Source organism: Lates calcarifer, linkage group LG24 (genome assembly GCF_001640805.2).
Source record: "Lates calcarifer isolate ASB-BC8 linkage group LG24, TLL_Latcal_v3, whole genome shotgun sequence".
NCBI lineage: Eukaryota > Metazoa > Chordata > Actinopteri > Centropomidae > Lates > Lates calcarifer.
The window spans coordinates 10,732,876-10,760,785 of NC_066856.1; the positions used below are offsets into that span (position 1 = coordinate 10,732,876).

The 27,910-nt window shown below is 40.4% G+C and overlaps 1 protein-coding gene across 1 annotated transcript; it reads left to right on the forward strand.

Annotated features, from left to right (window-relative positions):
• The first annotated feature begins 8,312 nt into the window (after positions 1-8,312).
• On the forward strand, positions 8,313-26,049 carry trpa1b (transient receptor potential cation channel, subfamily A, member 1b). The gene is made up of 28 exons (XM_018673983.2): positions 8,313-8,353; positions 10,441-10,586; positions 11,094-11,256; positions 11,477-11,652; positions 12,451-12,558; positions 12,757-12,865; positions 13,460-13,605; positions 14,320-14,456; positions 15,487-15,535; positions 17,373-17,472; positions 17,579-17,679; positions 18,227-18,402; positions 19,438-19,602; positions 19,708-19,822; positions 20,052-20,218; positions 20,649-20,739; positions 20,886-20,945; positions 21,059-21,151; positions 22,453-22,523; positions 22,648-22,804; positions 22,984-23,073; positions 23,451-23,620; positions 23,707-23,836; positions 24,038-24,220; positions 24,437-24,505; positions 24,725-24,826; positions 24,936-25,054; positions 25,439-26,049. Exons 2-28 carry the CDS (start codon positions 10,491-10,493, stop codon positions 25,650-25,652), a joined length of 3,357 nt encoding a protein of 1,118 aa, XP_018529499.1. The 5' UTR covers positions 8,313-8,353; positions 10,441-10,490; the 3' UTR covers positions 25,653-26,049.
• The last annotated feature ends 1,861 nt before the right edge of the window (positions 26,050-27,910 follow it).

Here is a 27,910-nt window from a genome sequence, read left to right on the forward strand (position 1 = left end):
CACAGAAGTGCATCTTATGAGCGCATGCTCATGCACTTGCAGCACATACTGTACAATTTTGCACATGCATGCTCCATGCAGCTATAAAGAACAGAGACATTTGCGCAGAAGCACGCACACATGCAGTCCTTTCTCTGAGCCCAATGTGTTATAATGAATACTGAGTTATACAAAGGGCACCTTTACAGTGAGTCTCTTGACCTGTGCATGTGGGAAGCTGTTTGCTGTGGGAGAGGAGGAGGTTCAAGGGTGAACACGGCTCTCAGCAAATACACTGAAATTACTGCACAGAGGAGACAGCCAATAGAATTTTAGATGCAGCAACAAAATCCTTTTCCAGCGCTGCTTTCTCACAATCTTGCTGGCACAACATTTTTCTTTAATATACAACTTCACTAAAATCTAACGGATTTGAAGGTGACACATAGGGTAAGACAGAAAGATAGTGTAAAACCTATGCCTTGGCTGTATGTACTTTACAGTATATATAGGCTCACATAAATATCCCCAAAATGAATCGGGGGGGTAGGGGTGGGGGGGGTGTTGAGAATGATTAAACTTTTTAGGATTATTTATTGTGTGCTGAGCAGACATGCTGGGAGTTATTTATTTGTGGACCATCAAAAACATTTATGAGTCTGTTTCAGCAGTATGCTCTAAACAAGAAGTCATAAATCTCCCAGTGTATCCTCACTCCTCTCCTTTCCTCTTCCTCTCTCTCTGCCGAGCTGTCTCCACCTCACTGTCGCTCCCTCCACCTCTTCTTCCTCTCATTTCACATTTTTTCAGTTGCCCTCATCACACCCATAAGTGCCTACACTCATAAAGATTTGCCATCAATTTCAAATTCATCAGCCTTGATTGGATTTTGGGGGGCAGGTGGGGGTGGGGGGTTGGATTCATTTGATTTGGTGTTACCTCTTAAACAATGAAGTGGAGCACATTTCACAACTAATGTCCTTGATACAGCATTTCTGGGGAAAGAAGTAGGATAGACTGTGGCCACAAGGTAAAAAAAAAGATTAATAAGAGGTGCCTGAGTTTTCAGGATGGTACTGCACTCCACAGTGCATTTGTCTGATAAGCATTTCCTCTCTAATTAAAAATTGAACAGCTTGCCTGTCTAAGTACAGTATGATGTTCCCGAGTGGTGTGTCTGAAATACTGAAAGAGTTCTAACAGTTCGTCTCTAAGTCCCTCAGCATGGGTGTTCCAGTCAGAAGTCTGTATTGTCTCCACAAGGTGGTGTCATGCTCATTAGCTGAATGTTGCAGCTCATTTTCACAGCCCATCGCTCTCTTAGTTGAGTGGCTGATACTACCTCTCTCTTTCCCACATCTACATCACTAGCTGAAAGAAATAGTGTAAAATAGAGTAAAGCAGACCTGCAATTAACTCTGGTGTATCAGAGGAAAAGGATTTGAATAAATGTCCATGTCCTTTTTTATTGTTACAGCCATTACAGTCAGTTAAAACAGTCTGTGGACCTTTGTTATCCTGTGTAAAGTGCCAAGTGTGACTGTATAAAACTGAGAGCAGTTCACTGAAGTGAGACAGTGAAGCCAACCACTCATTACCACAGTTTGGAAGGTATCAGTCCGTAGAGCTGGCTGTCTTGACCCGTCTATTGACCTTCAAAATAATGGTTGCACTACAGTGGAGACAGTTCATTACCCGCAATGCCTGTCAGTCCACTAGCTCATACATCCTCAATCTATAAATAAGGGCAAGTAAACAGGGCATCCTGGAGTGGTGACTCTCATCTCTATCTCCTCAGTGTCCTTTTTTCTATCCACTGAGCTTTCCAACCTAATCTCTTCTTCTGTCCCTGCATTTCAACCTCACTCTCTATCATCAGCTAAACTCTACCTTGCTCTGTTTCTCTACACATACCGCTTCTTTTCAAAATCAGAAATCAATCACTTATTGATATTCTGAACCTGGAATTCTCTACTGTGATTACACAATACAATTATATGTAAACCGCTTTTCTGCCTCTAGTGACAAGTCGCCTGGTGGTGGGAGACATCACCCGGGCATAACCCCCTCGGTGTCAGGGTTAATGAGCTTTGTCTGGGCCAAGCAAGTGGAACTAACCATGACTCATGATCGGCTTACTGATCCACAACCAGCATTCGTAGTGTCCAAGAATAGGAGCACTGAACACATGTATGTGACCATATAAACTTTGTCTGAACTTTAGAAACTAAGACCAACTTTCACTTTAAGATGCTACAAAAATATAACATTTTAAATTACATTCCACAAAAATAACACAATATACAGCAAATTTTAAAACATGCTAATAATGTAAAGAGCATCTGTTAGGTTGGCATAAAAGGACATTATCCACCCACTCTGAACTGCATGAGTACTACTTACACCAAGCCATACATATTTCTTCATATATGTATATGCAGGTATAGCCTATATAGATGTTAAGAAGTTAAGTAATATCTACACTTTTACAAAGGATAATCAGTTTTTAGATGCTAGGTCCCATAGAAGTGCTACTTTTGGTAGTTATGTTACAGCTTGTGATTGTACACTGACTTCCTATTTACATAGTTAATTGCTTTTGATTGTATGGTGCTCCAAAGGTTTCCTAGCAACTATACAGAGTCATTCCTGTTCCCAGGGACCTATGTTCCTAGCATCTAACGCTCCTAATGTCCTATGTTCCCCAGATTTAGAAGACATATAACGGGAACATGACAAAGTGTCCCATGTTCCACAGCTCTATATAGCACATAATGGGGACCTGAAAAAGACTTTCCCCAGATCTGTATCTGCTTAATATGACATGGACTATTGTGGGAACTCATCAAAAGTGTTTTTTGTTCCCCAGCAGAGTGGCTGATGGCTCTCAGTACAATACGCCTACACTTAAAGGAACTTATCAAATGGGTTAGGATAAGGGTTGTTGTGTTTCTATATCTGCTTTGAAATCTTGTTCCAATTTAAAAAAAAGAATAATATTTGTGAAATTTTCAAACTTTAAATGGGTCAAATTTGACCCAAACACAACAGGAGGATTAATGTGTGTTACCAGAATACTGAACTGGGGAAAAATAGGACCTTGGGAGTACAGATGCTACCAAAAAATGTTTTATTGTTGTACGTTTGTTGTTGCACTTCGAACACACTAAATAAATGAACACAATCCAGGGCACCCCTCTGTTTCACACTTAGGTTTGCTTGTAATACTGGTAATCTCAGAATTGAAACTTACTGCTGTTGCTGACATCATGTGGATGAGAAGATTCCCACAGGCTGGTCGCTGAAGTGTAAATGTGGTGCTAATGATCGGCACAGGGCACAGCATTGACAGATGGAAGAATACTTTCAAAGAGGATTAAAGGTTGGCTCGGGGGAGGTGGTCCTCCTGGTACAGGAGGGGACGGAGCAGAGAGAGGCACATGACGTGCATCGATCGTTCTCTCTTGAAGCAGCTGCAACACACACCCCTCTCTTCCTCAGACCTGGTGGGGAATTATTGCTGATCAGTATGATTTGGTGAAGGACAGAGAGTTACTCTGGTGTCATCAGTTAAAAACAAATCATTGACTTAGCTTTAAAAGATCAAAAAGAAACACACAAACAACTGCAGAATGTGTGATACGTAATTATATGAATGCAATCTGCTGGAGCCATACCACAGGTAATCAAGTACAATAAATATCCACAACTTTAAAGAATCTGAGAAAAAACTGTAATACTGACAAATACAGTGCTCCACTAACAAGTGTATGCCGCGACCTTACAAACTGAGCAGATGGTGTAGCTGGGATGGGATAGAAATGATACCATCTCTGACCTGACGAGCAGCAGCAGCAGCAGCAGCAGCCTGTGTAGCTCATGATTGTTTTTCCAATTTGACCGGTGCGAATCCACGCAGATAATCACAGGCACCGGGATCAAGGATTTAGACCTCAGGGGGGGGTTCCAGCAGTTGTAATGCTCACTGTAGTCTCAAGACAATGCAGTCGAGCTCACCTCAGCTTAGCTCAGACCAGCTGGGGCTTGGAGAGACAGAAAACAACAAAGGGCCTGAGAGGAGGAGAGAAAGAGGGGAGAGAGAGAAAGAGAGAGTGATATAAACAGAAGCTACAGTACAGCACTTTAATGTCTCCTGGAGATGGGGACCATTGTCACAAATTTTAACATTATTCTGTGGCACCGTCAAAACCACATTTTTGCCTCACAGGGGGAAACATTTCAAAAGGCTAGGCTCAAAAATGAAACAAATTTTCTTTCTTAACAGGAAACAAGGATCAAAGTTTAAAACCAAACTATGAAACCTTCTCCCAAACAGTAACATAGTGTCCTGTTAAAGGCCCTTGTTTGCAGTCAAACTCACCTACCACTGTTGAATTGTTGTTTTCTTGCCTTTAACCATAATTGTCATCCAGAAAGGCCAAAACAAGACAAAAAGAGATAAATAATTAAGTAATTAATAACTGAAATGAATCAGCAAATAAATATGGAACTATAATATAGCACATACGTAATATTGTTATATATGTGTTATGTAAAATTTACAGTACAGAATGAATGATTTTCTCTTTTCCCTCCTCTGCTTTAATTTATTTATTTTTTTATTATTTTTTTTTACCTTGTCACCTTTCATCACCTGTCAGTAAAGGAGAAAGGGTTCTTATAAACTTTTCATAACTTTGCAGCAAGCAAAAAGTAATAATAACAGGCCCCTGAAAAAGTGCTGCTTTACACTGAATACAAAATTTGCCTGGAATAAAAATCTGTGTGTAAAGCAGAGCTCAGTACTGACACTCTCAACCTGCAAATCCAAAAACCCAGCGGAGCAAAAGAGGAGAATTTGTTAAGAATAAGTTATTTTTCATGGTGTTTACTTACACCGAAGCAAAAATGTAAAACGCATACTAAACAATCCCTGCTGTGTACTGCCTTTTTTGGACACCCACGGCGTCACATTTAAATCACAGACATTCCGAATTCATTCAGTGTCATGAGGGAATAGTCTGAAGAACAATAATCCTACATTTGCACTATTGTTATTACTATTGTTATTGTTATAAGATTTGAGAATGTCTTAATAGCCCTGAGGAAGTACACGGAGAAATACAAGCATCACACATTTTTTTCCTTTCATGAGACGAAGGCATTCAAATATGTCTCTCTGGCATAACTCCATATCTCAGTAAAGCCTGAAAAGCATGCCTTTGAGCTCTTAATTACATGCTTAGAAAGAATCTAATCCCGTATGACTAAAGAGATTCCCTGTGCAAACATAGTTATATTGAAATTTGCATCCCCCTTTCCAAGTGATTTTACACTGTCTCAGAGGCTTGTCACTGTCAGGCAGGAGAATCAGCACGACGAGCGTTGCCATTACAAAAGTTTTCGCTGGTTCGTGTTGGTTCGATTGATGGGGAAGTGACATTGGTTTGATTAGAATTCAGTGATGGTACATGTAAAAAGTCAAGCACGCTGGGTGCCTTTTCAGCAGGGGGACAAATAAAGTGTCAAAAAAAAGGGAGTCTGGCAGCTGGCCCTGCTGCCGCATGGTCCCCAAGGACACCACCGCTCTTAAGAGGTAACCTCATTTATAAGTGATGGAACACCAACGCAGTGCCACATGTTACCCCACACACACATAACACCACTTAGGTTGTTGTGAACTTCTGATTGACAGCTCAGCAGTTAATGCACTCTGCATATCGCTGCTCTCAGCCACTTTTGTGTGCGGCAACAAGTTAACCTGTCCTTTTTACACGCTGTAAACCAATAATAGGCTTTCCTACTGCAAGCAAGGCACTTTAAATCGCTCTTTTGGGGATGACATGGCTCACAAATATTCCCCTATGTGGCCTGAGGATGTACTGTTGCCAACAGAATGCTCAATATGCAAATCACAGAAGTTTTTACATGTATTACTAATAGTGGTATCAAATGCATGGGTGAGCATATGGGGAATGTAAGAAATTGCATTTTCTGTGCAGTGGTGATTTTTACAGTGTGCAGTAAGCCCTCTGCATAATGGTAGGAATGTATAATTTAATCCCCAGTAGCACCTCTAGCAACAGAACATTTACATCAGGACATATGAAGCAGAGCATCCTGACACAGGCATCAGTGCACTTGCTAAATAAACATTTCCTCTGTCTAAATGACAGAATATACAAATCATATAGTCACACTTAGAGTCAGTCCCTGAAACCAATTCAGTCAAAACACATGCATGCTCGTCACTTGACCTTCCTTAGCTTCACTTCCATCTCCACCTCATGCATTAAATTAGTCCCCACTGCAAATTTCCAAGACAAACATAACCATATTGTTCTGCAGGTATTACTCATGTTTATTTATGTAATGGAGCCTGATCTGGGCAATTCATCAAGCTCAGCTGGAGAGATAATACTCGCTTTGTGCTTCGCCCCTGCAGCATGTGCGACTTTTTCGCAAATATTGCTTGGACAAAAACACATCTCAAAGATAAGCTGTGAGAACAATAACCGGGCAAATATTAGTTTTGAGCCATTAGACATGTGGCAGATCTAGACGCTGATTCTGAATTAACTAACAGGCGACATTTATTGTGATGGATAGTTTTGTACTTTGTTGTTCGGCAGCAAATTAGAGCTTAAAGATCTTTAATAAAAACTGAAAATTGTTTGTTAGTGGAGTTATTGGTTAATTAATTACAACAAAGCTGATATAAATCGGTGTTCTCATGTCATGGCTGCAATTAATTTTCAGCATTTCATTTCAGAGGTTAAGTCAGGTATGTTGTCAACCAGAAAATATATGATAGAATATGAATATTCTATAGTTTTGTGACGTTTCTAAAGTTTAGTAAACAACAGCCAACATGCGCATTTATTCTCATTTTCCTACTACACGTTATGAGGAACATGAGGTTTTGGTGTGTTTATTTACTCTCTAATCACAGTGCTCATTTACCAAGACAAAACTTTTGGAAGAAACTCACTAGATCTTGGGGTGCCATGGTGGGTCTAACTTCACAAACATGGAGGACAGCAGAGTGAAAGAGCACCTTGTCTTCTCATTTCTGATTAGCTCAACAGAAATTTTTGCTTTACAAGTTCTCACATCAAGTGTAAAAGTTAACATATTTACCTCCATATGATGAAGGTACTATCTACTTTATATACAGCTGGGTAGTTTAATCTATAACAATGTATCATATGTTAGGATTTAATCATATGTTTTGTTTTTAAAATCATACTTGTAACTTAAGATTTCAGATAAATGTAGAGGAGTAAAAAGTATAAATATTTGCCTTTGAGGTGCAGTGGAGCAGACTCATGAAGCAGCATGAAGTAGAAATACTCAAATAAAGGACAAATAGCTAAAAACTGTACTATACAGTTCCACCATTATTCATTCAGTAGCTGATGATACATTTCAGTCTGGACCAAAGTGGGTGGTCCAAGCACCAGACAAGCCAACATTACTATCCCCAGATCCACTGTTACTGTGGCGCGTACAATATATACATGATTTTAACTCACTCTTAAAAATTAGGATTTAAAATGAAGTACTACCAGCAAGGCAGCAAGAATATACATTTTATGTCTCAGACGATACTCATTCCCTTGATGATAAGGCTGGTAGAAATGCCAGTGTAATCCTTAGTTAATGATATACCTTATCTGATAATCCTGCCTGATAAAGATTCCCTGAGGAATATTCCTTAATCCCCACGATCAACAAGGAGGTCTTAGAGGTTGTCTTCATTCTGTCTTGTCAAGAGTCACTCACTTTACGAGCACATGCAGCAGGTCAGGCCTTGTCACAAACACAGGTGATAAAGCAAACAGACAGAGAGTAACAGTTTGATAAATTACATGTGTGTTTTATGCAGCTGGGTGGTCAAGTTGCTTCTATGGTTTGTTGAAAAAGTCAGGAAGCCTGGCCTGTCTGGAAACTTGAAATGATGGAGAAAGCTGTTTTGGACATGAACCCCTGCTTTAAACAGACAAGTTCTTAAGCACAAAATGATGAAAAAAAAAACACTTTAACGTCATTATTGTATAAAAGATTAAAAACTGCATTACCCCTAAATACCATATCAAGCACCCAGGCACATTAACTTATTGCCAGGGAGACAGCAGTGAGCAGTATTTGCTGCTTAATGTATTGCTGCCAGCCAAATTACCTATCACATTTCAACATGGACTCGCCTTCTTCCCTGTGAAACATCATGAGAGTCGTTTGGTCACAGGGGGCAGCGTCTTGCCTGCATTGGGAGACAGACTGGGAAATAGCTCGCTCACCACACTATTTAAAGCCCTATTACGGTGGAGAAGATCCAGTTTGCTCAGCCCAACAGAAGCATCACACAAATACAGTAAGTACGCCATGTCTTTAATGTTTCTACTTTGCTGCTTATTTATCAAAAGCAAAAAGGCTAGATGGAAATATTAGGGATATTGTGGATGCTGACAAATGTTTTCATTGTGGAAAAAATATTTTTCAGTTTAAAGTTTTAGCTGGTGCTAATTTAACTAAATATATTTGATACAGAGTGTGAGTGACATCCAACAAGTGTGCACACTGAGCACTGAGCAACAAACTTCCTCATTAATTATGTTCTTTATTCAAGTTTATTATTTTTTCATCAGTTTTTACATCAAGGTTTATAATCACTTTAATTTTTATGTTCCATGATCATAAATATGATTAGAATCTCACAGTCAGCTGTGCCACTTAAATTAGATTTTAGTTAGATAGTTATTTTGCTGCAAAAATCTTTCCTTATTTAAGAATTCATCTATTATTAAACTCTGACAGACAGCCAGACTCATTGTCTGACTCATTGTGAGTATTCTGAGGTAATTAAGGTTTTCAGTCAAATCACTGCAGCAAACATGTATCCCATGTGTATGAGTAACACTACTGTATACTGATACTTGATGTGAATGATGTAAAGCTAAAGCATGTATAAAATATGAAATCAAATCCCCTGCATGCAAGGATGAATGCAATTTTATCTTCTACTTGTTTTTCAGCTGTTTGGGAAATGTATTTGTCACTGCCCATTAGTGCATTTCCTGCACACTTGGCTTCAGCAAACAAATCAGTGCCAGACACCAAATCCAAAAAACCCAATAACGCTTATTTACAGCCAATTTACAGCCAATGCTCGGAAATGATGGGGAGGATGACATACAGTGTGGGTTATTATCAAAGCCACCAAATTATAAGAAAATGAAGTAACACTGTTCACTTTGTATCTTAATGTGTAGCTCTATCTGGACCACAAAGGATGTAAAATAATGGACAGACAACTGGTGGAGAAGAGGCTTTGTGAGTCATAGTATATGTTACATTGTGGTCACAATCCAAGTATAAGTACTAAAATGTGGATGGATCATAATGGAATTATGATCATGTGTTCTGGTGAACCACTGTATGTTGTATTGCATTATTGGGTCTTCTTCAGCAGGAATACTGTACCTGTGTACCTACCACACAACTGTTGCAAACAAGGTAAATCCTTATAAAGTCATCTGAACACCACATGCTCTGGTAAGAGCTACGCTTTTACTTTACAGTTCTTTTTCTTCATTTACTGGCCAGAACAATCCATTACTAATCTGCAGAGCTGCCTTAAGAGAAGTGAATTAAATTGATTGCCATGGCAACCACAGTTCACAGGGGTTAGTTTTAATTATTGATCTCTCATCTGGAGAGAGTCATTCTGCTCACCTTAAAGGAGCCAGTGGAGTCGCATTTAGAACCTCCATCCAGGTGAACTGACTCGTGCGATATCAGTTAAATGTTTAAGCGCAGCTGTGCAGAAATGCACTGTAAATAAAGCGAGCAACAAAATGACTCCCATCCACACAAGGTAAAAATTTGACCGAGTGATTTGACCTGAGAAACAACTTCAATCAGTCACAGTTTACACCAAAGGAATACTACTGCATAAGGTCGAGGGGATTTCCATGGAGAATTCTCCATAGTAATTTGCCCACCAAAAAAAATGTCATTTGTTGTTTGGCCTTTTGATGTGACTGAGAGGCCTTCGCGCAATACAATTACAAGGTCTTTCTAAATCTTGCTCACCCTGGATCATTCAAGGACACCTGGGACAAGATTCAGACAAGCTGCCCCCCCAGCTGTGAAGAACATAATTGCTTTCTTCAACAGAAGGGCTTCAACCCCCAAATGCTTGGCAGATCTGAATGCCCTTCTGGGTAAAGACAAAGTCATCTGTGCCCATATCCCCTCATGGCAAGAGGAGCCTATGGCTTAAGGCGATATCTGCCCTCTCTCCACCACAGAACACTCTATGTTTTTCCAGCTTGCAAAGCAGGCTTTACATGCTCAGTTACATCACTTGATTGAATCTATGGTAGATTTGTTTTCTGTTTTAGCACCTCTCTGTTGCTGTCATACATATGTGTTCATCCATGTTTCATCCATATCTAGACGTGTCATTGCCGTCGCTCTTCATGAGCGCTCGTCTCCACTGTTAAGTGATGAACTTCAGCAGGGAGGTGGCCCGACAGACCAGCTGTTATACATACGTGATAGAAGATGAAGATCCAGCCCTGGCAAGCCTAAATGTATTCGAGGTGAAGCTGACACTGAACTGTATGAAAAACAAACAAAGTTCCATAGGACAAAGATGTGTTTTTACCACAGATGTCTATAAAAGGTATTTTAAGACATGATTTCTTTCCTCTACAAGTATTTACAATATGAGGAGTGTTTATGTAACACCCCATCACTAATCCAGAGCCTGTGTAATATCAAAGAAAGTCATTGTGAAGAGCAGAACAGAGACCTGACGACAGCTCACGTATTGTATAATAATGTTACGTGTGTTGCGGTATTTAATTCAAATTGCAATTTGGATTATAATGACCAGCAGCCTAAAAAATTGACAAAGATGTGTTATATCATATTTCAGGCATTACATCAGAAACCACTCAAAGATGATTGGCAGCATTCCAAGTGTTGTTCTCCCCATCACATAATCTGTGATGAAATCAGACATTTAAAAAAACTGCAGTCTAGATGGACATGACATCGACGTCTCCTCTTCTCTCCCCTGTTATATTCTATGTTGCTGTCTATAGTTGACCGAGAAGGGTGACCTGGCTCTCCTGGAGAACCTGGTGAGGAAAAGCCCAGAGGTCCTGAGTGAGAGAGATGAATGTGGAGCTGGTCCCCTTCATCACGCCGCCGCAGGGGGGCACGTCACCCTCATCCAATACATCACCACTGTCATAGACTCACAGGGTAAGCACGCCTCAGTCATCGATCATAAGATGCACTCCAGCACAGGTAAAATATGTGTACTGTAAATCACCATAATTCTGTCTTTTAGTTACTGTATGGAACAGCATGTATTTTGATTTTTATATATTGTATGGCACACATAAGAGGTGGCAATACATGCATTTTTCTGTATTTAGATTTGTGTGTGTGTATTTGCATCTGTTCTCATGCCCTCTCACAGAGCTGAACAGCTGTGATGAGCAGGGCAACGTGCCCCTGCACTGGGCAGTAGAGAGGAACAAGGCGGAGAGCTGCAGGGCTCTTATGGACCTGGGGGCAAACCCCAACATCCTCAACACAGCCCTCCTGTCCCCTCTGCACCTGGCTGTCAACCGTGGACACAACGACCTGGTGGAGGTGAGCAGGAGGCTGAAAGTGCCCAGCTGAAAATAACAATTTATGTGAAGTGTGTTTCCTCCTGTATTCTTGGGTTTTCTCAGTGGGGACAAGGGCACTGCAGAGCTGCTAGATTTAGTCTGGTCTAACTTTTTCTAGGAGAGCAGGGGAGCATGTTTTATTTTGTCCTTACCCCACATTTCTATTATATTTCATATATTAATATTTAATATTAGTGGGATTTATTATATAAAAACAGATCGAATAGTGTTTTTTGTCATTTCATGTTCACCATCAATGTTTTATTTTAAGCTTTTAGGATTTTTTAAGAGAATGAGAGGGTCCAAAGAAAACATAAGAGGAATGTAATGAAAATATAATTTTCAACTGTCAATTTACATTGTGATATTGCTAATGTTATGGATTTGAATATTTTTTTCATTGAATTACTTTCTCTATCAGCAGTTCTGATAGACCCATTATGCCAAAAGGCAGCTCAATGTAGTGTTAGACTCCCCCCAAACTCAATTCACTAGGAGAAATATGGTAGGCTTAATATCTTTTACACCACTGTGAGCAGCCACTTCATTCTAAAGTCACCTGACAACTGTTTACATACAGTGTCTGACAAAACCTGACTCAACGGTCCACTTGGAAAGACCTTCTTTTGTCATCTCTATAGTGTTTGGCTGTCGTCCACAAACTGACAAAGTGGAAGTATGGTGGAAGGTAAAGGACGCAGGCGTATAGGTAGCAGACTTGAGGACAGTGAGGACAGGCTGGAGCTCACTGTTAAGTTTTTATCTCTGCCCTCTACAGCTGCTGCTGTCTTACAGTGCCACAGACTGTGATCTGGAGGGAGACCTTGGGAACAGCCCAGTGATACTGGCATGCTCTATCAATAACTGTGAGGCTCTCAGCATATTGGTATGTACAAAGCTTTCAGACTGATGTATATATTAAGTCATAGTGTGTACCTGCACAGGCCTGTAAAGGATACCTGTCCATCCATATAGGACAGATTATGTAGCTTTGCTTTAAACTGACAGCCCACTGCAGCCTCGTCTCTGACAACAAATCGTCTTTGTTTGTCTTCCTCTCCATCCATTCTCCAATCTGTCAAAGTTGAAGCATGGAGCACGGTTCTGCAAACAGAACAAGCTCGGCCATTTCCCCATCCACGCAGCTGCCTTCGCAGGTGCCAACAAAGCCATGGAAGTGATCCTGAAGACCGGTATGCCGAACAGGAATGATCTATCATCAAAAATTGAAAGTGCTGACAATAATAGAAAAGTTTTTACAAGGCCAAACAGCACATTAAGCTGATAGATAACAAGGGAGTTCATCTCAGCCCCCACCCCCCTCCAGGGACATTTTGCAGAAAAATGCTCGTGCCACTTTGTCCACAGGCCAGATGCCACAGACTGACAGCGTGTTTATCCACAGTGGGAGGTCTGCTTAGTAAATCTTGTGTTGTTGGAAAAAGGTTTAGTCAGAGCACAAAATATTTATGATATATTTGTGATTGCTCAGCACGGAAATTAATGGCTTCTTGTGCTGTTCGGAGATTTACACAGACAGCCCACCATGACTGGACACAATTACTCATTACTTCCTTTCACTAAAAAAAACAAAGAAACTACATATTAAAGTCAAATAAGGAAGGTATAAAATGGAGGCCCAGCAACTGAAATTCCACTGAAAGCTTGTCAGCAGTAAAAACAAATAAGCTTATAACAACAAGCATTAACTAAGAATCTTCATTATGAGCCTTACATGAATTCAGCATATTTATCCAACTAAGAAACAGTTTATTTATTCTCTGCAGGAGAGGAGTTAGGCCACTCGGCTGTAAACCACATCAATTATATAGATAAGTCCAGGAGCAGTCCCCTCCATCTGGCTGTCCGTGGCGGGAATATCGAAGCCATCCGCCTCTGCGTTGCCACTGGGGCCAAAGTTGACCAGCAACAGGTACTGACAGCACACAACAAATGTAAATCTATGTTGGTTTACACTTGCATGAATCTGCGCTTTCTCATAAACCTACTATCTGGCTGTCAAGAGAGGCAGACATTAATTTGGTTATCAAAGTGCTGGCTGTTTTTCATACTGCTCGGCATCATATATTCATAAACATAACACCTGCAAGCTACAGATTACAGCTGCTGCTCTTCACCTTTCGTCTGTCCATTCCATGCTGTGTCAGATTTGCATTGTTTTGCAATCTAGAGCTCATTTGCCTACACCTGTAGATCATTTCCCTGGCAAAGGGGTCTCAGTCTTTGTACTGTTAGAGCACGTCAGTCTTATCATGCCCATCTGGGAATGATGGTTATGTCCAGCCCTGGGCCAGTGGCCAGAGCTACAGCAGGAATAGTGAGTACAGTAATAGCTTCGGTTGGCTAAATTGATACAAATTACCTCCATTTACACTGTGGAGCTGAGTGAAGCGATCACTGGCCTCCTCCTGCCAGTCCTGGTTATCTCATTAAAGGCTTGTGTTACAGCCCTGAGTGTTCAGCCAGCAAGTCTGGGAGATACTTTGCTAATGTTACACTGGGGAAGAGTACATGTGAGAGTCTGTTGTGCATACTAATTCCTGTGTGTTCTGCTCTGACTATGTCAGGAGGTCACCATGTCTCTGTAATTCATTACTCATAATGGTCCGTTTTTGTTGCTGCCCAGAATGACAAGTCCACACCGCTCCATTTGGCCTGCACGCAGGGGGCTACGGAGGTAGTCAAACTGATGCTCTCCTCCTTTGAACAAGTGGAAGACATCATCAACCTAACTGATGGGGCATGTCAGACCCCTCTGCACAGGTGGGCTTAACCTGTCCCTCCACCCTGATACTGCGAGTAGTTAATGGATCATGCTTATGGCATGGATTAAACAAAGCCATATAACTTGTTAATTAGTGAGCTTTGGAGGTGCTCCAGGTCACATCTTGTTACCTTTGGACAGAGCCAGGCTAGCTGATTCCCCTTGTTTCCAGTCTTTCTGCTAACATCAAGTACAATTACTAAACTACTGTTTGGTGAGCACCGATTCTAACCCCTTTAAAATGTACACCACTGCATTTACTCCATGTAGATGTATAATATTGATGGTTGCTGTCTCAACTGCTTGCTCATGTTATGTAAAGATCAAACCATCTACATAATATCAGCACTAAGACACTGTGACATACAAGAGGAACACAGATTTAATTTAAAAAAAAAAAACCTTGGGTATGGCTAGCACAATAATGAGCTTTAATTGGGGACATTAATAATGATATGAATACATAATAAACATACGCTTCCCACAATGATTTTATCTAAAAGCGATTTGTGTTGGCACAGGCAGCAGCTGAGTAAGACCTGATAAGGACAAGGGGACAGATCATTGTGAGCATAATGATGTTTTCCCTGTTTTTCAGATCTGGAAACAAAAGTCTTTATCCTGTGTTTTTTCAGATATCATTGCTATAATGTGCTCTGAATACTCATACCAAACGGACTAATGGCTGGTATTATGTCGAGGAAGTCTAAAACAAAACAGCATTATTCAGATGTCTGAATGGTCTGTTGTGGAAATCATCTTTCCTCTACTTAAGTCTCTCTCTTGATGCAGAATGTCACCATAATACCAGGAACTAGTTATTAAAGTGCGTCATTGAAGTGAGCCATTACTATCCTAGAGATAAAAGACGTAACCACAAAGGGAAATCTGGTTGTTATATCATGCTTTGACGTGGCAGAATTAGAATTAGATTGTCCTTATCTGACATCTGATAGCATTACTAAGACCTTGACTCACAAAGTCATGTGTTGTGTGGCTGGTTTACAACAACTGTGTTTACCTTTCCAGGGCTACCATATTTGACCATGCAGAGCTGGCAGAGTACCTAATTTCTTTGGTAAATAAGGCACACACACACACACACACACACACAAATACACACAAACACACCCTACAGCTGTTAAGCACAGAACATTCCCAACAATAATATGGGGGTCTGTGTTATTAATCGTTCCCCTTAAGTGAAAGAAATTGCATCAAAGACAGGACTGCATTCTTCAAATCACTGGAAAGCCAACAACTTTTGCTTCAGAGCTGAGGACTGTCCTCACTGATCCTTGTATTTCATTAAACTTTACTATGTGTGTTCTCATTGCCACCACTAAACAATATTTGCAATTTCAAGGCCACCTATTAGTAATAGTGCAGCCCATTGCTTTCAGACCATCTGTCACCACCTGTTGCATTCTACAAACCATTTAAACAGGACTGTGTTGCTAAGAAAAAAACTGGGGTCCAAGTTTATCTCCTATCAACTCATTCTGTTAGCAAACACTGCAACAGGAAACAAGCCGTTCACTGCTTATTTGCTGCATAGGTCTAAAATGCCTTTTATGAAAATAGAACACAATAAAGCACGTAAAATAAACATTATATTATAGTTAGGGAGCGTTGGATTCTGTACCTGATATAAGGTGATCACCAATTAAGCGGAATCCGTGGCGCCTGTGTTTCCATCGCTCCTTTTTCTTCCGCTCGCCACTAGCACGTTTTATGGCAGTAATCCAGTTCCGTCGTCTTTCAGGATCTTTGGAAATCCGATAAAATCCTCTCCCCATTGCTTGTCAGCGACTATACTGACATCCCGGGGCACAACAGCTATCCACCATGTTCACTTGTCATAAATACAACACGCAAAGGGACAAGTTAGCTGCTAGCAGTGAATTGATTGCGCGTTTCTGCCAACAGAGTGGTGCAGAGATAACGTATTTTAGTGAGCCAACCCGGAAGTTAGCACGATCGATAAAAAGCCAATGGGATTTTTTCCATTGGTGTATGGATTATTACAGAAAGTAACCTCCGTAATCTACAAAAGTGTATGATACGTTTTGTTCAGCAACATAATCTTAACAAACGAACATCACTTTAATGTTTAAACCTAATTGCCAGAAGTAAAAAGGTAACGTTAGGCTACAAACGAACTACAACACGGTCACATAATGTCAACGTCACCACCACTAAGCTTCTAACTTTAATTTTATTTAGCTCTCACCTCTTCCACAAAAAGCCTTTCTTCTTATAAAGTTAGTAATAGTTTGTAAGAGTATCTGTATAAACACAACGAGGCTGTAAATGCGGACTGATCGGTTTTCGTATGTGGTTTTATGACGTCGACAACCTCTGTAGTCTTACTTAGCCACTTGTTAGCCACCACCTTTTTAAAGAAACGTAAAAGCAATAAAAATCACACGTGAGCTAATTTCTGACGTATTTTATGTCGTAGAATAAAATGTGAAAATGTCTTGAGCCTGTGCTAACCACAGACCTTATTTAAGACATTAAACCAAACACCGACTCAAAAAAAACCCCATTGACTTGACATTAACATTGTAAAGTCTTACTTCCGCGTTTTAGGACCCATTCCTGCACCATTCTATTGTCCTGGTATCTTAGGTATGCCAAGAACAAGCTATGTTTGGACAAGTTCTCTTTAGGGGAGGGGTTTAGGTCCGTCGGCACCATTACCTTCTTGAAAAAATCTTCAAAATCAAAATGTATCTTAAGTCCATTTCACTTCATTATCAGTACATTACACTTCTAACATTATGCAGTGGTAATACGGTAATTTTTCATTTTACCCATTTTACCATGGTATCATTTGTCTACAATACTTACAGCTGTGTGTGTTAAAATTAATGAGGTAATGTTAAGGATTTAGTATGTTCTCTACTCAGGGTGCAGACCTTAACAGCATTGATTGCAAAGGAAACTCACCCTTGCTGCTGGCTACGAGCTGTGGAGCATGGAGAACTGTGTCTCTGCTACTGTCAAAGGGTGAGTTACAGTATTGTAATCCACCACAAGCGAAGCTCATTCAATCTGTAAGAAAACCTAATAATGCAGGCTGTGCACTTTCATGCGTACGTTTACATTGTTTTAGGGGCAAATATAAACGTGAAAGACAGATGCGGTTGTAACTTCCTCCACCTGGCCATTCTGCAGCCCAAGGGTCTGAAGAATCTCCCACAGGAAGTACTGCAGGTAACTGTCAATCAGCGTAGCCTGTTTGTAGCTTATCAAATTCACTGGATGCTGCTTAGACAATCAAGAAATTGGAATCTAATTGCTGTGCTGTCCTTGATCAATTTGCCCAGAGCCTTGGCTGCATGTATTCAAGGCCAGCTGATGAGGTTCATTACACTCTCACTAAGCCAGATGATAGTCCCATAAAACAGTGTAAGCTTTACCTTAAGCTACAATTATGTCATAGCTTTCAAACTGAGCCACAGAGGAGGGCTGATATATTTACATTTAATAGTTGTTTACAGACAGTGTGTGAAAGGGATCTCTCTATAACTCTAGTGTATTATTACAATGCATGATTATTGTCAAGCATTATTAATGTCAGTACATTATATGTGTGTGTGTTTGTGTACTGTAGCCTTGGTATAAGTTATATAATATGTGACATTTATGCTGCATGGCTGCTGCAAAGTAGTCAAGCCTTTGCATTTGTGCATTGTTTAATACTACACAATGGACATTATATTGCGTCACTACAATGTGTCTATAATGTGTTTAATTTCAGGATAACAATGTGAAGGCGCTGCTGAGCTGCGAGGATAATGAGGGCTGCACCCCACTCCACTATGCTTGCAGGCTGGGTATCCATGACTCAGTGAAGAACATGCTGGGCCTCTCGGGGCAAGTCGGCCTCGCATGCAAGTCCAAGGACAAGAAGTCTGCCTTGCACTTTGCTGCTCAGTGAGTTCGATTGGTCCCCAAGGGCACAGCTTTAAATACCACTGAACTAAAGAATACTGATTTGACCTGATTTTTCCTCAAAGTTGCTTAAACTTTGTAAATTTGATCAAAGAATTACCAGCAATGTCACTGCTGTTGCCACTGACCAGTTTGGGATACATATACTGTTCCTTTAAATTGTTTCTGTTGCGTTCTATTACTGGATCCTTTAACATTAGCATTTCTTCTGCAGATTAAGATCACATTTTGACATTACTCTGTGACAAATGTTGTGTATTGATCAATGATATCACAAGAGTATAAAACATTTATCAAAAATGGCTCCTGACAGGACATACGATCTTCCTTCAGCCAGGGTATATCTCTGTAATCGAACAACAGTGGTCAGATGAAAAATGTGCATTGTAACTGCATTTGAAACTGTTACCTCACTGCTCAGTTGTTTTAATCCAGTGAGAAATTTCTGTACTCAAAAGTTCTCCCCCTCTTTTCAAAGATTAATCACCATGACATACCTATTATACGGTGACCTAAAGGAATTGCGACAAGAATAGAATTCAATTAGCCAGGCACATGTGAAGAAATGTTACTAATAGTTTCAGATGAGTGAACGTTCTACATTATTGTTATTGATTTTTCTATCATGTACACCCATTTCATTAGAGCTAGGGGGCAAATGAAGGCCACACTATGATATCATACTTTAACTCTTGTAGACACCTCATTCCCTGCTCTCCACCTGTCTCACCGCACTGACACAGTGCTGCTGACCTTCTTAAAAGGATGGGAGACGAAGAAGGATCATAGTGCAAGCTAGTATGTCACTGCTGTCTTCTCGTAGCTTGCAGCACCATTAGTCACTAACACTCCCAAAACTTTTTACCAATATTTTACCTACAGGTTCAAGCCCTGTAACAGCAATCTTAGGTGTATGTTTAAGTGAGATACTAAGTCACCAAGAGGAACTGTACCATAACTGCTGTCCAATCTCTGGCTTTGCTATTCATTTACAACCTTGTCTGTCTTCTCTCGAAGGTATGGGCGAATCAACACATGTCACCGATTACTTGAGAGCATCACAGACTCTCGTTTGCTAAACGAAGGCGATGAGCGAGGCCTTACGCCACTTCATTTGGCTTCAAGAGGAGGGCACACCAAGGTGGTACAGCTGCTGCTGCGCAAAGGAGCTCTCTTTCACAGGTAAATCCAGACACAGAAAATATATGCATGCACAAACAAAAAAAAAAACACATATACTATACATGCAATGCAGTTTGTGTACATTTGGATCTGTCTTGCATACAGTGATTATAGGGGCTGGAGTTGTCTGCACCATGCAGCATCTGAAGGCTACACACAAACTATGGACATTCTCCTGTCAGCCAATCCAAAGTTACTGGATAAAACAGATGAGGATGGGGTATGAATTTCTACTATTTCAGAAAGTTCTGCTTTGTCCAAACCCATAATTAATTTTACACCTATTTGTGATGACCATGTTGAGACTGCGGTGTTTTTTTGCAGTTCATGAATATGGGGGTGGGGAAACCACCAGGGCACTAATAAGTACAAGTAGCATTGAATAATACAGACATCAGTGTTAATATTAAATGCACAGCACTGAATCTTGTTATGTATTGGTGTATCAGAACACTGCACTCCACATCGCAGCAAGAGAGGGACATGTGGCTGCAGTCAAGCTCATTCTGGCTCGGGGGGCAGATCTCGTCTTAAATAAGAATGACACATCGTTCCTCCATGAAGCTCTGCAAAACGGGAAAAAAGATGTGGTCAATGCTATAATTGATAGTGACAGGTATGTTGTTAATACAGGTGTCTGTTCTGTAGAGCAGTAAAAGTCTGAGCCTATACCAACTTTTAGGCTATGTTTTTATTTGCTGCATTTGTAAACAATGTATTTATCCAGCATGTCATGTATCTCATAAACATCAATGCAATTTTTTCCCCAAATAATCTGCTTTTAAATTGTTTATTCAGTGTATGAAGTGGTACAAGTTTCTTAACCCATAAAAGAACGCATAATCCCTCAGTTGTCAAATCAAAATCACCAAATTTGAAGTTACATGGTTTTCACTGGACATGAACAGCTTTTCAATCCACTGTGTCTGGAGGTTTAATGTGACCATACTGTCATTCAGATTCTGGGAGTAGTAGTTTTCCATAGGTTCAAATTTCTACATGTATTGGTAGGGTTTTAAGATTCTTTTGTGTATTTCTTCATCCAGATGTGTTGAGGCCTTGGGACTGTTCATACCTGACTCAGGCCAGCGATGTCCAATACTCGACATGATTGAGTTTCTGCCTGAGACCTACAAGGTTTGCCGCTAACATAGAAAAAAAAACCATTCATATCATAAATCTGCACTGTAGTCATCGTAACTCATCTCTTTCTTTACTATACTGTTGTTTACACTTTATACAATACACAATGTCTCTCACTGTTTATCTATTTTCTTCAATAGCACCTATTGGACCGTTGTGTTAGGGAATCTGATCATGACCTCAACAGTCCTGACTATCATGTAATTCAGCTTGCATCACAACAATCTATAACACATCTACAGTATATACATATTATATAATGTACTGTATCTATCAGGCAAAAATGTATATTTTGTGTCTTTATGTGTTGTAGATTGAATACAATTTCAAATGGCTCCAAGCTCCCCTCACAGCAAAGAAGTCAGCTAACAACACCATGAGGTATCAGCCACTTGCTGCACTGAATGTAAGCAACTTTTTTTTCTAGAGTATAATTTTGGCGCAGCAAAATGCAAATAATCTGCTCCTCTGTGACTGATAAGTAGAAAAGTATCATTGTAGTCACGTATTGCTCTCTAATGAGGCTCTGCAGACTTAACTACTCACCTTCATGTAACCATGGGCTCAGATTTTGCACAGGAGTAGTGGTGACACTTTGCCCTGTGTACTTTTCTGTTGTGACAGTGATAACTTTGTAGCCAAAGCTTATGGCTTTGTCATGTGATTTTGCTTTCCCTGCACTGGTTCGTGAGGTGTAATGGTGTGGCTCTCCCAAGTCCTGCCCCTGTGTTACACCTGCTGACAGCTGATGACAAATATGACTTTGTCAAAGCTAAATCTGACTTCAGTGTATCCTCAGAATCCTATTCCTTCCTAGCTGTCTTTAAAAGTTATGACTAGGTTACAGAAGTAACAGCAGGTTAGCAATATCAAGCGTGGAAAGTGGAGCAGTTAATGTTGGCAGCCAAACTTGCTGTATAGTTTAGAGGCAGATATATAAACATATTTGCTTAGGATGCTTTGAGTGAACTTGACAAAAAGGAAAGCCCACTGCTTGGTGCAGACCATGGGTCAGTGCTTCTATCTGGCCTCTCTGACCACAGCATGGGACCAGGTGGGAATAAGCTGTGAGTTCAAGCTGCTGCTCATCACTATGTCTATACATGTTTATAGACAAGCTGTTCTGAGTTCTCCCATTGCGGTTTGTCACCTCAGTCAGCACCTCTTAACATACGCTGCTGTTGTCAGCAGTGGATACATCAGGGGACAGTTCATGGGAAGAGGAGGCACGGCTGCAATGTCAACTCATCATTTACTAATCGCCGTGTGTGACAGGCAATTTTGTTTTTGGCCATTGTTGCAGTTGGAAAGTGGCAGCTCAGAGGGCAAAGATGTAAGCAAAGTTATCACTTAATGAGCCCACCAACATTTCAAAATTAACTCATTCAGATGTAAATTCATATGAGACAGTAAATTCTTATTCCACAAAACTGGGATCAATCTGCATGCAAATCCTTTGCTGAGTGACTAAAGAGTTGCCCTGTATTATTTGACACATTAGATATAAACAATCTCATTTCCACCCATTGTTAGAAACACTTGATTGCATGTTTCTGCCTGCTGACGTAATCCCACATTATTCCTGTGGAGATCAATAACATGGACATACTTTCAAACCTAATAGGCTTTAGCTGTCAGGCTGTTCTTTCCTGCTTGTAGAAAATGTGCTATTAACAGTGGGCTATTTTTCTGTTCTTCCTTTTGCAGGCGATGGTGCAGTACAACCGCATTGAGCTCCTCAACCACCCTGTCTGCAAAAAGTATCTGGCAATGAAGTGGTGTGTATTCAGTGTGATTTAACACCTGAGAGTGGTACTTTTTATTCTGATATGATGTGACCACAAAATGCATTATTTACTTTGAATATCAGTCTTCTAATATCATCTTTGTTTCAATTTGCAGGGTTGCATATGGGAGCAAGGCTCATGTGCTCAACATGTTTTTGTACCTGTTAGGCCTGCTGCCCCTGACTCACCTGATAATGGAACTCAGGCCCACGATGAACAACACTGACACAGGCGAGCACACTATCACCATGGTGCCCATATCTTTCAGAGAGGTACTTCTGACAGTGGTGATCAGCGGCATTGAAAAAAAAGCTCTGCCTTAGCATATGTGGAAGTTATGTCTAGGATAAATTAATGTGTCTATATAGTGGAATGCCCAAGATTCACTACAGTAAACATGTGAGATTGTGATGCAGTCTTCTCAGATAATCTCAATTTTGTCATTTTACAGCAAAGTCTGTCCTTGTCCTTCTGCATGGTGATGGTTTTGGTCATGAACGTCTATTGCATAGCGAAGGAGATGGTGCAGATATCACAACAGGTACTGTTACACAAGTGTCATTACCTCACATGACGCATGTGCTCATAAATCTGGCCGGTACCAGGCCTGCGTGGACACATTAGCGATCAGGTGTGACGGATGAGCTCGCTCTGATTTAGATTTGTAGGATGACCACAGTCAGAATGTCACCTCCACACTTTACATTAGTCATTTTGATTAGAGCTGTAAGAAACACTGCCACATCACGTTACATGTTCAGTAATATACAGCGGAAATGTTAAATTGTTTAAATGAAATACTGCAGTGACTACTCAGGTCAAGGAATATTTGGGTGAAAAATTCTGTCAGATGTCTAAAAAATGTCTAATGTCTAATTATTTTGTATTTTTGCTGATTTTTATTTTCCTGGCTGGAAGCGCTGGAATTACTTCAAGGATTATTCCAACCAAATTGACTGGTTTTCAGCCATCACCTCTCTCCTATTCATCATCCCTATCATGCTCAATGTAGACGGTTCTTTACATTGGCAAGCAGGGGCAATAGCAGTTTTAAACTCCTGGGTTGGATTTCTCCTCTATCTCCAGAGGTAGTGTTTACTCTGACACCTGTTTCAATGCCATGTGTTTTAATGATGCAAAAGACAGTAACTGGTGTGATCTCCTCTTTCTTCAGGTTTGAGGGTGTTGGCATCTATGTTGTGATGTTTGGAGAGATCATGAGGACCCTGGTCCGTATTGTAATGCTGTTTATTTACCTGATGTTAGCGTTCGGATTGGCGTTCCATGCTTTGATGCTCAACCAGGTATGAGAAGAAAGCAATAATAGAGTAAAAAGAAGTGGAAGGAAATAATTCATAGAAATTCTCCTCCTTGGAATTACTAATAACAAATATTGGTCATAAGTCATAAGTATTAAGCCAATGCAAATGCCATATACCTCTGTTGAAAAAGTGTTACAGCATTTAACTAGGATCGATAAATTTGATATTCTTTCTCACCCATAGGATGAGTTTGACAGTGTGCCACTCTCAGTAATGCAGACCTTTGTGATGATGGTTGGGGAACTGAACTACCAGAATAACTTCCTGGATGCTTATCTGAAAAACAAGCTTCCTTTTGGCCTCCTGACTTACCTCATTTTTGTGAACTTTGTGCTGCTCATGCCAATACTGCTGGTGAACCTGATGGTAAGCATGCCCTGAGAATCCCCACTTACATTTCACAGTAATTAATGTAGCCTGGTATGTTTGTTTGTATCATCTCTAGAAGGTATTAGGGAAATCAGTCTCAGCTCTTTGAGTTCATTTTCATCAGCTCCTGGTCATCTACTTGTCATGTAAATGCCACTATTTTATATCTTAGATCTGTTCATGAGATGGCTCTTATGTTTGGTTGTGTTGTAGATTGGTTTAGCAGTTGGAGACATTGCTGAAGTACAAAGAAATGCTGCCCTAAAAAGAATAGCCATGCAGGTATGTATGTAACCAGTATATAGGTGCCTTAAGTATAATATATGTTGCCTTTGCAAAACATAGATGACATTACAGCTTTTATCCTGCTTTCTCTGCACTCGCTTGGTCTGCTGTGGAAAATGAATGAAGAGTCTAAAACACAACAGATAGACTTGATGCACAGACAGTCTAATGAGATCCAATCATAACATGACTGAAAATCTCACTTATTGACCCCAGATTGACCTCCACACCGCTCTGGAAGATAAGCTGCCTTACTGGTTTATGAAACGAGTCGACAAGCCCTCCATAACTGTCTACCCCAATCGCAAGTGTTCCACGGTATGCTCAATACTTGCTAAAACTGATATTGTACACTATATTGATCTGTCTTTGTAACTTCTGTCAGTAAGATATTTGCCCTTAATTAAGCCTATAATCTTTTTTACAGCAGTATATAAGGAATTTATTCACAGGCGATGATGAAATAAATGAAGTCTGGAGTCGTGTGCAGGCCAAATCACAGAGCTGCACTCTGGTAGAGAACGAACTAATCAAGCAGAAGAGCAGGTAAAGCACACAATGGTATACATGGTGAGAGTCTGTTTTCTAACGTGTAAAAGACAGCAGAATTACCTTTGAGATTATAAACAATAAATACAATCAATTATCATGAGGTATGCAACAAAAATGCTCTATGATTTCATGCATAGTGCACACTAAACAGTGAGGAAAGTCAGAGGTGAAGAACAATTTGATAGTTGTTTTTGATGCATGAGCAGCCCCTAGTGGATAGAGTGAAACCATGACCATAACCAGGTCAAAGAAAGATATGACTCACTGTATCTCTCTCTGTAATAATTTAATAGAATCATCTAGCATTACCCTCACAAAGCTTGATTATAAGTCTTCTCAAATGAAGGTCTGCCACTGAGCTGATGTTTTCCTCTCCAGGATGAAAGAAATGTCAAACATGCTGGAGAAGCAGCACGGTCTTCTGAAGCTCATCATCCAGAAGATGGAAATCACCTCCGAGGCCGACGAGTACGACGGCCCCGTGAACCTCAAAGGCATTAATTGGCCGCGCCCGAGTCAGATTAAGCCAAGAGGACACAGTGCGTCTCGGTGGGTCCCGCTGATGAAGGCCATCGAGTCCAAACGCAAATGAGGAGGATGAGATGAACAACACGTAGCAACAATTATGTGATTTTACAAAGTGAACTATCTCCGTATTACACAAGCAAATGTACTAATAGCATTATCATATGACTGAAGCACAATGCAATTCATTAAAGAAAGAGGTTGGTTTGTCTTTCTAATGGGTAATGCTTAAATGTATCTACTATTTACATATATATTTAAGTAGTTTACTTCAATTATAAGTGCAGTTATTTATGTAGCTTTTGTGTAGTTTTGAAGACTGTATACTGTGGCATTCAGATTTAACCTTATAGTATTAGTGGTATTACTGTAAAATGTTTAATATTTGGCTGAAACTGTAACATTTCTTGTCCAGTATGGCACCTGTGACCCACTGATAAATAAATGTCTGTGTGCGTATACAGTGTTGTATCTATCAAATATGACATGTGACCCCTCCACCTTATCATTAAACATATGTTTAAATGTGAGCAAGTAATGTGTGGTTTTACATTTATACACATAAAACTGAGGCTGTGTATCAGTTTTTATTAAATTTCAGTTTGTTAGTTGAGACATGCTTGGGATACAGATGGAATTTATAGCTGCATTAAGAGCTTAAAGGAAATCTCCCATGTATCGATGAGTTTATGTGGCATGTTATTTACAACTAAGAAACTTATGATGTTACCGAGTGTATATGACATCTACATGTATACATGCACTTTCTCAATAAATGTCTGAACTTGAAATTCAGTTTTTCAGATATACTGTATTACACTGTGTTCCTCACCAGCGTCACACACCAGCTTATTGTTGCGTATTGCACTGGCGATCATGGGAATCATAAGAAGCTGGGAGAGAAACAGAGAAAGGCTTCTGACATCATGAGCCTGCACCTGTCCCTCTGCTTCTCTATCATAGGGCCCCAGTAGAGGTCATGACCCCCTGAAAGTCTTTGCTGATGGACAAACGCTAGCTCTCCCTTCAAGTCAAGTTTCAAGTGATATTTATGACTGTTGGCCCTGAATTTAATTATTCCCAGGGCAAATACAATAACCATGTAACCATCAATTACACTGACGTTTTGGACAATATTTTTTGCTTTTACTTGAGGAGCTATATCCATAGAATGACTAATGAGCAGAGTGTTTTATGTCGACCTGCTTCTTGTTGACAGTGAATGAAGCAGCAGGTTGAAATATGTGTCACGTAGCCAATACCTTTTCATGTTATGTTAAAAAAAAAAAAAACCGACAGTTTATCAATGGAGGGGTAAATCCGACAGCAGAATCCCTTAGCTTGCACCTTCAAGCGTGTCAGTCAGGCCGTTCACCTCGCTGACTGATGCGGTGACAGGAGATGAGATGGCAGCCTGCCTGAAGCTCCTGACTATCTTACCTGCGCGAGTGGAACTCAACAGCTCAACTCCGTGACACATCCGAGGCTAAGTCGGGAGCAGGAATCCCTCGGCGGTCCAGCTGATGTTGGGGTTTTGTGAAGACTGCACGGATTGTGGGAAGCATGGGGAATGCGTCCTTGGATTAAGGAGCATTCCTGGTCTGGGAGCGAGGGAACACTGGACAGAAAAACCACAGAGAGCTGAAAAACAGAACTGGAACTTTATTATAAAGCAGTGATAAACAAGTGTTTAAAGACTGAACACACTAGCAGCTTAATAGAGATTCAAGCTAGTGTGCTGCTTTAAATTACACACCACCCTGGGAACTTTTGGAGTACAGTACAGCATTCAGTCCAGTGCTGAGTACAGTAATTCCTCCCTCTAGTGACCCTGGCATGGCCGGCTACCAAAAAATCAAGCATGCATCTCAGCTGCAGTTAGGTAATCCTTGGCAGAGTCTTGCTATTGTCATAAAAAAAATCTAAATTTCACACATATTATATGGAGTAATAGCTAACAGGGACCTGGGATTTTCTGGGAATATCTTGAGAAAGTAGAGGAGGAGTTCCTGTAAGGGGCTGTATGGACACACAGAACTTTACATTCATTCTAAGGAACTGTGCACCCAAACCTCCACACTCATTCTGCCTCTCCCCACAGCTCAACTTGCGTTGTTGAGTGTGGTATGCTGTATTTTACTCTGTGATGTTTACAGATCTGACAGACTACAGCAGATATTCTGTCAGAAGGGGAAGAGTTTGGAGCAGAGAATGCAGTATTTCCTTCTCTGAAACCACAGCACGGTATTTCTCTGCAAACACATTTTGCAATTCTGAGGCCTTAGGCAATCTCAGCCTCTTCTCTCCTCCACTCTTTAAGCTCTT

Coding starts and splice junctions, on each gene's coding strand:
- trpa1b (XM_018673983.2), top strand. CDS start 10,491: ATGAACTTCAGCAGGGAGGTGGCCCGACAGACCAGCTGTTATACATAC. Junction 20,219..20,648: donor GCTATAATTGATAGTGACAG/GTATGTTGTTAA, acceptor TTCTTCATCCAG/ATGTGTTGAGGCCTTGGGAC. Junction 22,524..22,647: donor AAGTATCTGGCAATGAAGTG/GTGTGTATTCAG, acceptor TTCAATTTGCAG/GGTTGCATATGGGAGCAAGG.